The sequence below is a fragment of the Pseudopipra pipra genome, chromosome 6 (genome assembly GCF_036250125.1).
Source record: "Pseudopipra pipra isolate bDixPip1 chromosome 6, bDixPip1.hap1, whole genome shotgun sequence".
Classification (NCBI taxonomy): Eukaryota; Metazoa; Chordata; class Aves; order Passeriformes; family Pipridae; genus Pseudopipra; species Pseudopipra pipra.
The window spans coordinates 31,198,570-31,211,571 of NC_087554.1; the positions used below are offsets into that span (position 1 = coordinate 31,198,570).

General features: G+C 36.9%; 1 protein-coding gene across 9 annotated transcripts in view; it reads right to left on the reverse strand.

The window, feature by feature from the left end:
- The window catches only part of RAD51B (RAD51 paralog B), a 470,288-nt gene that overhangs the window by 406,261 nt on the left and 51,025 nt on the right, over positions 1 to 13,002 (reverse strand). For all 9 annotated transcript variants that reach the window (XR_010431327.1, XM_064658361.1, XM_064658356.1 and 6 more), the window contains exons 6-7: positions 10,939 to 11,058; positions 8,892 to 9,075 (exon numbers count right to left, since the gene is read on the reverse strand). Coding sequence is in view for 8 of the 9 variants with exons in the window: in XM_064658361.1 (XP_064514431.1) it covers positions 8,892 to 9,075; positions 10,939 to 11,058 (304 nt within the window). In the remaining variant the exon portion in view is untranslated. The remainder of the gene's footprint in view (positions 1 to 8,891; positions 9,076 to 10,938; positions 11,059 to 13,002) is intronic.

Here is a 13,002-nt window from a genome sequence, read left to right on the forward strand (position 1 = left end):
TTTCTGCCTACCTTAGTGCCTGTTCAGCTGCACAATTGACCAGTACATTTTTTAATTCTGGTTTGGTTTTCTTTAACTGGTTTACATCCTTGTTCAGGTTCATCAGCAAGCATAAACCAGTAGCAAACTTGATAGTGAAATCAAGTAACAGGCAGGTAGAAAAGAAAAAAACATGCATTATTCCCTTTTTGCTGTTTCATTTCTGCCATTGGTTGACCACCTCTTGATTTTGGACTACTCACACTTTCTGTAAGTAGGCTCAATTAACCTACTACCCACATGCCACTTGTGATTTCGAGTGATAATTTATTTTGCTTGCAGCTTGTATCTAGTAGCCTTTCTTTCCTAGGGGCAACTTCAGAATGACAATTGAAGTTCAGTGGATTTCCAGGCAGCAGCTTCATCAGTTGGCTAGTGGTAGCCCTACTGTGACTCCCTTAAGTCATCTGGAAAAAGAGACATGGCAGTAAGCGTTGCTGCCAACCCCAAACAATATCTCTAGCCAGTAACTATCTCCTTTACTATTGTCAATCTGCTATTCCAAAATATGACAAGCAGGAGCAGGCTTCACAAAATGTTGCAGCAGCCTCTTTTTGCTTCTAGCAGCTCCATTCAGCTTCCATCACAAAAGCTAAAGAATAGAGCATACCTGCTCCAATACACAGTATACTAGTCCTGTGCATATGCTCTGTACCTCCTCAAAAACTTTGTACTCACTGCCCAAGTATGACTGTTTTCATTACAATGCCAGGAGGAGCTGTGACATGGAGCTCTTCCATGCAACCAGAGAAAGTTAGACAAGCCCAACACATGCCAGCTTTAGGAGATGCAAAAATTTAAGACTGATAGAGAAAAACACATTGCCTTATATATAACTTCCAATTATCCAGTTGTACCTTGCTAGTATTGTTTATAAGCTTTACAGGCAAATAACTTCAGTTTTGTATTTTGAAGACTGCTAACATCTGAAGCCAGTTTCCTTAAACTAGTGTTCTTGAGAAGTACCCAGAGCACCAGCATGTGCCTGCGCCCTTAAGAAAGCCTCCCTTTTCCCTAGGGGAGACCTTTATGAAGTTACAAAAAGCATCTAAGCAGTAAGCAATTCTAATTCTCTCAAGAACTAAGGGGTTTTGCAGGAAAAAACAGTGTTTAGTTCATCTATTTAAACTGGTCTTGCTAACCGGCATATCATGAAAAACATAATACCACAGACTGCCAGGAATCCAGTCAACCTCAGATATCGCTGAAGAGAAAAGTACTCTCTGCCTAGGTCAGAAGTACAAGATATAATAAATACAAAAGTAAAGTATGGAAAATACTGGAATCTGAATACAAATAAAGTGATTTTTATGCTGGAGTGGGCAATGCAGCTCATCCAAACTAGATTATTCAAATACTGAGGGGGAAAGAGATACCATCCTACTAAAATTCAGATGTAGTCTCACCAACAAAACCAGTATCTCATTCATTCCTGTCTAATTAAAACTTTGCAGATGACTGCTCCGTCGTATTAAATAAAAACCTCTCAATCTAATTTTGTTTATCTAGTATATTACAACAGAAATACTATATTCTCAAATGTGAGACAGCTATGCATTTTAGCAAGAGGAAACGTGACAGTTCTGATGAAGTTACTGAAATCATGTGGACTCTCACTGGAATCCATATTTGGAATGGATCTCCCTCAGTTTGATTATAGCAAACTTCTGCCAAATGAATAAAAATGCTTGGTGTTAAAATGATGGATTTTCTTCTTTAAAGAGAAAATTAGTGTGAATAAATCAACACCTAGCTGAAACTTCAAAGAAAAATGACATAAAACATACTTGTTCTCAATAGAGAAGATGGAGTCTTCTTGTAGAAAAATCAGAAGGAAGTTGCTCAGGATACCATATGTTATAGCTCAGAGATTCCAATTCCAAACAAAACTGAGTAGCGAAACCAGAGCAAAACATAGAACTCTTCTAATGCACAAGAGCCTCAAAAGTAGAAGAAAAAGTGCAGTGAAAAGCTTGTTCTGTAAACCTAGATACTCCTGTTTTCAAGGCAGCACAGGATCATCAACCATCTAGCTGCAACGGTTTTTAGTCTGTCTGTTATTATCATCCAACTACAAGTGGAAAGAGAGGAAATTCTGCAGACTGCAAAAGGCAGGTTCTGTAGTTAACAGCAGCAAGCAGATTGCTTCCAGATCACATTGCATCAAAAAGCAGCCCCAACAGCATACCTGGTTCCACACAACTGCAATATTCTCACAAAGCAGTCCTGTAAACAACACAAAGCGTGAATTGCTACCATCATCTCTACCGTTAGTTTCCAAGAAAGTAAGATTTTACTTTTGATCTCTGGGTACATTTATATTGTAAGAGACATGCATTGCTCAATCTTAATTTTGTTTTATCCCCATTCCTTTATGCCTCAGGGGGACTGGTACAATAGTATTTAGGAGTAACAACTGCAGAGCAGGTCCTCATTATTCCCAGAAACCTTGGGGCTGAGTAACCATAAAGCAAACAAACCCTAGGGAATCTGGAAATCAAATCACTCAGCTCGTACAGGTAAGATTTTTCTAACAACTTGTAATCTGGTCAACTATTCCTTGCACTGCTATCCTGTCTAAAGACTAGAATCACTTTCACCTACACATTACACGAATGCAGAAATATTCCTAAAGAACCTACAGTTTAAATAAAAGGACAGTGAGGTAGCACATGAAAAAATACAGAAGAATTGAATACTCAAAATACAACTACTTTTCTGCAGAGTCACAAATAAATTATTGGTCTAAAGGTTCAGGTAGTTTTTCATACAGTCAAAACAGTACATCTTGTCAAACCCTAAACTCCCAATACAAGGCATAAAAGGACATAAGATACAAGAAACTGTTTGTTTATTTATTTCGGAAGAAGTCTTTCAGAAGTCTTTCAGAAACTCAAGTCAAGGCAGATATTAGGAAAAGTGTCTGCCCTCCTTTATAGCAAGTGTTGTGCATAATCATATAACAGATCAAAAACGAATCTGGTACTAAAATCTCACTCCTCTCAAGTCCCTCTCCTATGTTAATCCTGGTCCATTCCTTCTACATAATTTCATATGTGCAATTGTGTAGAATGATAGCTTTTGGCAAAGTCACTTGCACTGTAAAATGGAAAAAGTGGAATACTTTAAAAGAAAAATCAAACTGAATTCAAGTATCATATAACTTAAAACTACCTCCTTTTCTATACTTCGTCACCACATGAAAACAGGAAACATTGCTCTACCATTTCTCATTCCTTTTCCTCAGCAGTATTAAACATTTTATGAGCACAGATGGTCCAAAAGGAACACTGTGTTGGGCCATAAACTGCAGCAACATATATTCTCCAGACACACATAAAATAGAACGCAAATGGCAGCAGTACTGAAGACAGTTAAAATTACATTTTAAAGTCATTTTAAACTAAAACAAAGTTGTGCCCTCCGAAGATAATTTTTAACAAACATACAAAAAGACAAAACCATCTAACTTTGCCACTCTAATAGCACTTAACAGTTGAATTAACTGCCTTTTATCCAAAGTATTTTTTGCTCAGTACTGTGGAGTGGAAGGATAATTGAAACATAAACAATCTGCCAACAGAAACTGGGTTTATGAAGTTTTAGCAAGGGCAAAGAAAGAATGCTACTCTGTAAGTCCCCTTTAACCATTTTGGTTTCCCAAGTAAACAACAACAAAAATTTAAATTCATTCCAAATCACACTTTACAAACAGCAGTGTTTAAACGTATGTGAAATTCTGACACTTATTTTTTAAGCCAGCATTTGTAAGAAAACAAAGGGTAACACTATAATATTTAATTAAAAACCCCAAAGCTATAGACTCAGTTCTGGGCATGAAAGTACTGCTAAGTATAACATGGTAGGAAATCTAAACATCATAGAATGGTTTGGGTTGGAATGGACCTTAAAAAATCACCTAGTTCCAGCTCACCTGCCAAGGGCAGGGACACCTTCCATTAGACCAGCTTGCTCATGCAACCTGACCTTGAACACTTACAGAGAGGGGGCATCGCAACTACTCTGGGTACCTGCTCCAGTGCCTCACCACACTCATTTCAGAGACTATTTGTTATTTAAACTGATGAAGCACACTGAACAAGGTTAGGTTTTATACCAAAATACTGTGTGTTTGAAAGCAAAAATTCTGATACAGCTAGCACAAACAATTTTCTCATGTTGTTAAGTTCACCACTTAACGAGGACATGAACACCAAGATGAGTTTTGGTGCAGGGGAAGCGAAACATCTTCAAGAGAACAAGCATTGTCTTTTATAGAAGAAAGTTAGTTTTGGAAGTACTCTCTCTGACTTAGGAAACAAATTAACTGCTGTTTTCCATGGCTTAAAACAAAGTTAGGGCTACTCAAAGATTCTTTGTTTCATACAGAGAATATAGTCAGCAAATTCTGCAGTATCTGCCTTATTCTAAATATTTATGCTTCTGTGGATAATGTTCACAGTATGATTAGCATAAGACACTTGTATCTTTTCATCCTATTGAGTTGATCAGAGATAACTCAGTTTCTCCAAGAAGCCAGTGAATTATCTTAATAAAATTCTGCAAGCTCTGTGTATTCTAATCAGTCACATACTGGTTTAACTTTCACGCTGTTCCCTAGAGAAATATAAAAACTTCATGGAAAAAAAAGCATAAAAGTTACTCATATGGAAGGGAGAAGCAAAGGAACAAAGCAAGTAGCAGTCCCAGACTGAAAGGAGAATTACATTATTACATAAACCTCAAGCTTTCACAGCAAGCAGACGGCCAGGAGTTCAGTGTGATTATGCAGAAACAAAAAGATGCTTCTATTAGCAGCTGGGGAGGGTATTCAAGTTCACACACATACAAACACAAGATACACTTCAAACTTGAGTGTCAAGACACCATACATAAACATTAGCAGCTTAACAGAAAAGGATCCAGACTTTCCACTGAATTCTTACCACTAGAAATGGTTTGAACCACATCTGGCCTAAGTACGGCTAGTAAAATTCTGGTAACTCAGTTCCAAAATGTTTTCTTCTGTTAAGGTTAGCTTCTCATTAAAGAAACACATGTTTCAATGTGGCATAATATAGAAGAGATTTCTCTTTTTAGAAAATTTCAAAATGGAACATTTTGTTTGTGCTAAGTTCTCTAAGCTTTGCAAATAAGTTTCTCTTATTCTAGATTTAAAAAACTTGCAAAGATAATTCAATTACTGTTTCTCTAACACTCATATTAAACATACCTTTTAATAGCAAAGTATAAAAATGAATTTTGCATTTCAGCAGCTTACAGTCCAGACAAATTCATCTGAAAGTTGAATGTATCCCCGTAATTTTGGAAAAGTCGGTATACAGTGTTGCTACATATGTAAAAAATCAACCATCCATTTTTTCAAACTACCTACATATTTATTACCAATTGAAAGAGAACTGGTATCTAAACAACTTTTCTTCAGAAATCTTTCATTTTGGAATACGTTTAGCTCTCCATAAACTAATATTTTCAAATATCAGAACAGCAATAGCAAAGGTGCAAAGAAACCATCTATGTGGAAACAGAATAAAACAGAAACAAGAATGAGGCCATATGGGAGAAAATAACAATTTGAATATTCCCCCTCTGCCAAAAGCAGCACTTCAATCAAGGGACACTTTACTGCAGGAAGCTGAGACAATGCAATTAAACACACTTAACCAAAGACAGCAGAAAAGGCACTGCAGAAGTCAAGTAATTTGTGCATATAAACAGATTTTGAGAAGAGAAGAAAAAACTTACTCAACCTAAAACCAAATATACATTTAGCTAAACGTCTGGCTTTCTAAAGTAAATGGAAACATTGGGGATAAAGTTTACAGAGCACAATGTGTAAGTGATTGTGAAGCACTGAAACTAAAAAAATATGAGATGTGAGTATGAAAAGAAAATTGACTGTGACAGATTTAATTGCTGTCAGATCAAAGATATCAAGTAAATTTTTAGTTTTTAAATGGAGTATGTGGCATCTAAAGGGGGAAAAATATTATCTGTGGAACTTGTAGGCTTCTGGACTTTTCTAGCATAGAAAGTAAAAGCACTGGAGAGTAAAAGAAAGTTAATTTTGTTTGATTAATAATCAAGTTATCCTTCTCAATTTCTAGCAGTTGCTTTTGATCTGACTGGCTAGTTCCAACCAAACCTGGCAGAAAAAAAAAGTATGTTTTGGTCACAGCTCTGTGCAGGAAAAGGGAAAACGGGACATTCCTACATAGTGCCCCATGGAGGCAGAAGCTTCAGTGACTGTTCAGTCATCACTATGGCTGCCTGGTCACCTGTCAATAGACCATAAGTGATCCAAACCCTGTGCTGCCTCTTGCTCTGGTATCATTTATAATGCCGAGGATGAAAACAGGCTTACCGCTAAGTTACACGGAAAAAAAAAAAATAAAAAAAGGAGACCAGGTATTATACTTCACTTTTTGAGAAACAGCTTATGCTTTACTAATATGTATACACAACAACAACAAAAAAAGCTTTGTTTTTCTTTGTACTTTACAAACAAAACAAATCCCAAAACCCAAAAACATTAAGTCAAGCAAAAAATGAAAATCACACACCACTTTCACCTGGCTTCATTCACTGGCTAAGATGGTACCATTCAATTAATATGTTCAATATCTTTTTTCATCTCAAAAGATGGATTAAGGTTTAATTTACTACAACTTATTTAAATTTTACACTGAGGATGGCAATTGCTACTTTCCAATGAGCATCTGTATCTTGTTCCTGGACTCAGTACAAGTGCTTTCTCACTAGTAATGACTCTATTCTCACAGTATCCTCTCAATAAACAGTTCTGTTATTCCATTTTACAAACTGACAATAGAGGTGCAGAGAGATTACTAAACAATGACCATCAGTTTTGATGCAATTAAGGTCAACTTTTTTCCAAATATTGTAGACCAGACAGAGCTACTTGGGTTTGAAACAGCTCCCCTTGAGTTGGTAAAAACTATGAGTGCTAGTCACTTTTGCAGGTCAAATTCTATAACCTCACATCATGAAATATGATATCTGTATGACATGAAACATACATAATCATAAACAGATTTTATAACACCAACAGAAAGAACAGCACTGAAATCCTCTGAACTCCAGCACAGTAGAGTAGCACAGGGTTTCCCCAAATTTAACTCTACTTGAACCCACTTTCTTTTTAAGAAATGCAGGAGGGGAAATGCCCACGAAAAAATACTCAGTGATAAGCAGCTATTTATGTGTAGTAATGCATTCCAATGATTAATTAGTCCAGTAAGAACACACCCATTATTTGAAGTCTGAACTTGCTTAATTCACCTTCCAACCACAGAACTGTGGTACACCTGCGTCAGCTGAAGAGAAGCTTTTATCAAATATCTCTTTGCCAAGTAGGTGCACACTAACTAATGAAGAAGCCCTTAACATTTCCTTAGCTAAGCTAAACAAAGAAAGCACCTTATGTCTTCATTCCCCCAGCCATTTTCAAGACTGTTCTCTGGAAGTTGATTTTTCACCATCCTTCCTGGACTATCAGCACCAGATGTACTGCTCCAGTAACAGGTATAGCTGATACCTCCTAATTGTCAATTCCCTTGCTCAACTACTCAAAATTTTTTACCAGACCTTTAGCTACAGCCAAAAGGATTGACTTCAAGTTCAAACCCAAATCCTATCATTCATCAACTCCAAACTTGTTGCCCAACTTAGTATTTAGTTGCACTGATTCTGCTATGAAGTTATGTGTCCCATTTATTAATTATCTAAATCACTTTGCGACCTTACTAATGTTCTTAGTCCCAAATTTATGATTTTCTAGGTAGGTAAAAACATCTGAAATAATTCCAACACAGTTATTCACAATGAGAACCTCTGAGACTCTGTTGCAATGTATGCAACAGCAGACTGATTTGTAGTATGCACCAACATCTGCAGATGCATAACACTCTGACATTGGATTTTGCACGTTAGTCATACACAGCCTTACTTAGGGATCCACGTTTGCAAGAGTGCAAATCTCTAGCCAAGGCCCTCCTAGAATTCTCAATTAATAGGACTTAGATTTTATTTTGTAACATAAAATTTAGCAAATCTTTAAAATACTCCAGAACCAACCAACAATCAATGTTTATTAAAGATGATGATAAATGAAAATAGAGTTGGGTTTTCATTGAATAAATTGATAAATCTAATCAACAGGTGCTTTAAAAATATACAAGCTTTCCATCTGTGTATTTACATGTCATTATACAGCTCTATAAATATTTTATTTAAAAGGCAAGACCTTTCAGGGACCAGTTCAAAAAGATGAACAACAAAACCCCCCCCACAAAAAACCAAGAAGCAAAACAGTTACTGTTCTTCCATTTCCCAACTATTTTTCAACTGGTACCTGTCAGAGACTGTAATGGTTAATGATTTATGCATTATAGGATTGCCAGGAGACTTTTGCAGGCTTTTGGAGGACTTTTGCATTATACCTATGATGCATTTTCCCTTAAGGTTATCTTTATGCCATATTGCTATAAATGATAGGTATAGATGATAACACCCAAAATGCTAATGTACCTCTTTACCTTTGAAACAAAATTGTTCTAAAATAAACCCTACATATATATGTCTTCAAACATGGATTTTCAGTGTCATTTCACTCTAATCCACCCCAAGAGATTTATTAATAAGAACCTGGGTAACCCCCCCACTTTTCTGGGGCAGGTTGTAACAGTACCTGCTTGAAGATTCCTGCTAGAATAATTTTCTGGTTTTCATCTTCCTGTCATTTTCATTCTTTTCCAATTTTATGACTTCATAGTCTAAGGTAAAAACTTAAGCAAGGAGGAAGAACTTACTGGTATTGAGAACTCCTCTGCCAAATACTTCAACACTGATGCTCCTCTAGTCAAAAAGTTACTTCTCTCTGCCAGATTGCCTTGAAGTTTTGTGTCAAACTCCTTTCTGACAACTGAAGCAACAGAGTCAATTATTATGAGTTTAACTTTCTTTGAAATAATTTCTTCTTCCAAAGACATAATCCTAAAAAAAGAAAAAAAGAAAGTCACTGATAGCATTACTTACACAATAGAACCATTTTATAACTCTGAAATTGTTTAAATAAAAGGATTCCTCTAATAAGCTGAAAGGCAGCCCTTCTTTTTCCCTCCTCACACACCACCTCCATTAACATCTACATGTATTGAAGAGATTTGGAAAGGAATCTGAGGCTCACTGGTCCACATAACTCAAGACAGAATCTCTCCAAAAGAGAGGATCTGGAAGACTCTCTAGTTAGCAAGACTATGCTGTACCACCCCTGAATGGCAGATGGCAAGTAAAGTGGACGTGGAAACTGTGCTTTTTAGCTCGCAGTAGATGCATCCCATGGTCCACTCCAGATTCCTTGGTGTCTATGTATGCAGAAGGTCAAATACATTTCCGCATACCTCCACACCTAATTTGTTAATAAGGATGGATGCCATCCAGAGGGACCTGGACAAACTTGAGAAGTGGGCCTGTGAGAACCTAACGAAGTTAAACAAGTCCAAGTGCAAGGAGCTGCACCTGCATCAGGGTGGTCCCAGAGATGGGTACAGACTGGAAGAAAGTGTAATTGAGAGCAGCTCTGCAGAGGACTTGGAGGTCTGCGGACAAAAAGCTGGGCATGAGCCGGCAGTGTGCGCTTGCAGCACAGAAAGCCAACCATATCCTGGGTTGCAGCGAGAGGTGTGGCCAGCAGGTCAAGGAAGGTGACTCTCCCCTTCTACTCTGCTCTCTAAGACCCCACCTAGAGTACTGCATTCAGTTCTGGGGTCCTCACAAGAAAGACATGGACCAGAGGAAGTCCTCAGGAGAAGGGCTACAGTGATGAGCACATCCACAAAGACATCCTGAGAGAGCTGGGGCTTCTTCAGCCTGGAGAGAAAGTGACTCCAGGGAGACCTCATCGCAGCCTTCCAGTACTTTAAGGGAGCTTATTTATAAGAGGCACAGCGACTTTTTACATGAGCAGGTAGTGATAGGACAAGGGGAAATGATTTTAAACTAAAAGAAGAGAGATTTAGACTAGTTATTAGGAAGAAATTCTTTACTCAGAGGGTAGTGAGGCACTGGCACAGCTTGCCCAGAAAAGTTGTGGATGGCCCATGCCTGGAAGTGTTCAAGGCCAGGCTGGACGAGATCCTGAGCAACCTGATCTAGTGGGTGGTGTTCCTCACCATTGTAGGGGGTTGGAACTAGATGATCTTTAAGGTACCTTTCAACCCAAGACATTCCATGTTTCTACAATATGCTACTAGCTGTTCTCTGATAAAGCTTCATTGGAAGATAAAAGTATCCTTAGAATAATTCTCTCACTAACATAAAACACATAGTATGATGCTAAAATATAACTTAATTAATTTTCATTGCAAAATATGTTCACAAATTAATATAAGGTAACAGCATGACAATACAACACTGCCAACATCAAGATTCATGCTGACGACTCTTAAACAATTCCTTCCTCCCGCTGCTGGAAGGGTTCCTGTCTTCCTGGAAGGAAACTGTGCTTTGGAGGAACAAGATCCTCTTCGATGGACAATACAACTCTTATACTATGGTCCCTCCACAATCCAAGAGACGACCTGCCTCATGAACATCCCCTTTAAAGGCTTACAGGGATCAGATGACATAGAAATTGTCTACCAGAAATTTAAAAACATCAACCAGATTAGTCACATGCTATGAAATGAAAAGAGCAATGTCAATCTTTCTGCAGTGCTACTTTGCTGGAGACACATGAAAAGGTCTCAAATAAATTAATTACTCTTCATAAAACTTTGATATAAAAAAAAAATATTATTATAGACAATCAAGTCAAAGTGGTGTTGTATTTTTATTTTAAACTCTGGAAAAGAATACCTCTGTAGTACACTGCAACAGGTCAGTTCTCGATAGAGGTGAATGCTACGGGTCATGCAGAACACCTTTTCATCCGAGTCAAAATAAGTAGGGAATCTGTTTCCTGCTATCTCAATCAACCTATTAAAAAAAAAAAAAAAGCAAAACCAGAAGGTATATCACAGCAAAAAGAATAATGTAGGATAATAAGTCATCAAATATTCATGAAGCAAACACAGCAAACCTCTGAACCATAAGCAGATACCAAGTAATACTGGAAAGCTTCTAAAAAGGAAAGGCATACTTTATCAGTCAGACTGAAATACTGGAAGTCAGAACAGTTAGGTTCTCTTCTCAGTGATGCTCAGTCAGTGGTACACAAGGGAAAGACATAATGTGTCTGTAAACAAGGAAAGAGAATATCTCCTCTAGAAGGAAACTGCAAAGTTTTTACTCAATGCAAAGTTCTTCAAATTTTATACAAGAGGTTCCACTCAATGATCAAACATTCTCCTATTCTAATTATTGTATCTAAATACTATTTTCATTTAAACAATAGTAGTCTCCAACTCAAACCATCTTCCCTTTCACCTTTATCTTGTGGTGAAATCATAAAGTGTCACCACAAAAATTTAACAAGCTGCTAAGAAACAGAAGATCCAGCCAACATAGAAGCAGGACTGCAAAGAACAGAGCCCAGTTTGACTTCAAGTACTTATGCAAGCAGTACATATATGGAAAGTTTATCTGACAAAGTGAAAATATTTTCACAGATAATCTCTCCTTAAAAACACAAATAAGGTCATTTGGATGGGTGACTGTTTCTGTTTTACCAGTTACCTATTTGTAAAAATGGCTTATAAAATGTTACGAAAAGCCACTTTTTAGAACACTGCGAAAAAAACAGAAACCAAACAGCATTGTGTCACAAAGTGACTGAGGCTCCAGCTGCCCGGCAACTACAACTGAACATCTATCCATTCAGATACCACAGGTACAAATGGCATGACTTGATACAACAAAATTACTAGAGCATTTAAGTGTCTGCTTTACTGATAGAACTGAATGTGGAATTCCATGATTAAATTTTCTCCATTACCTTATTAGGAAACTCATAAGCCTTCAAAACCTTGAATTACAGTTGCTAAGCATATCACTGTTTATTATCAGAGTAGACTAAAGAAGCATATCAGATAACTGGTGATAACACTGAATGAAGTTAGAGGAAGTTGGATTTTTTTTGTTTATTTGTTGTCAAAATACTTTCATATTCAGAAATTATGACTTGAAAAAAATCTCATAGACGTAAAACTAAACAATTTGCAGTTAAATTGTATTTTATACACAAAATCATTGAGGAAACTAAATGGTATGCATTCTAGAAATGCTGACTGCCTACAAACCCTACGAAGCCATTGGAAAGAAGTTCCACTCCTCTGAACACAAGGCAATTTTATCTAGGTCCTTAAAGAGATGATCCAAGAATTTAACTTTGAAAATCACAGTTATAATCTGCACACTGAAATTTTTTTCCATAATGAAAGTTTTATTTTTTAATAACAGAAAATGCTTAATTGTTTGTATTTTAAGCAGACATATCCCACCACCTATAGATTGAGTGGCTTCTAGTGGATTATACTTGTGGGCACAACTTACTGTTATTATCTCAATGCTTTTGATTTAGACCCCTTTCATTAAAATATGTAATGTTAAAGCTATTTTAGGGAAAAAAAAAATAAAATTAAAATCCATTTGGTTTAAAAATAGAAGCACTAAGCTTGAGTGTTAAGACACCTACCCTGAGCAAACAATTTAATAGCCTGATTCTCATTCATTAAATACATTACTTATTACGCATAAACTTGTCCTGCAGAACTTCCAGAGACAGAATTTTGTCTGCCCACCTGCACAATTAATCATGCAGATCATTTGGGCAACAGTGAGCCACCATTCAACAGTCTGCAGGAAATGAGATTTCACTGTGCTTCCTAACGAGCATGCACATCACAAAGAACATCGTTATACTGAACAACATAAAGCCACACACGAAAATCTTGCCAAGATTGCAGCACTACTCTTAAGAGT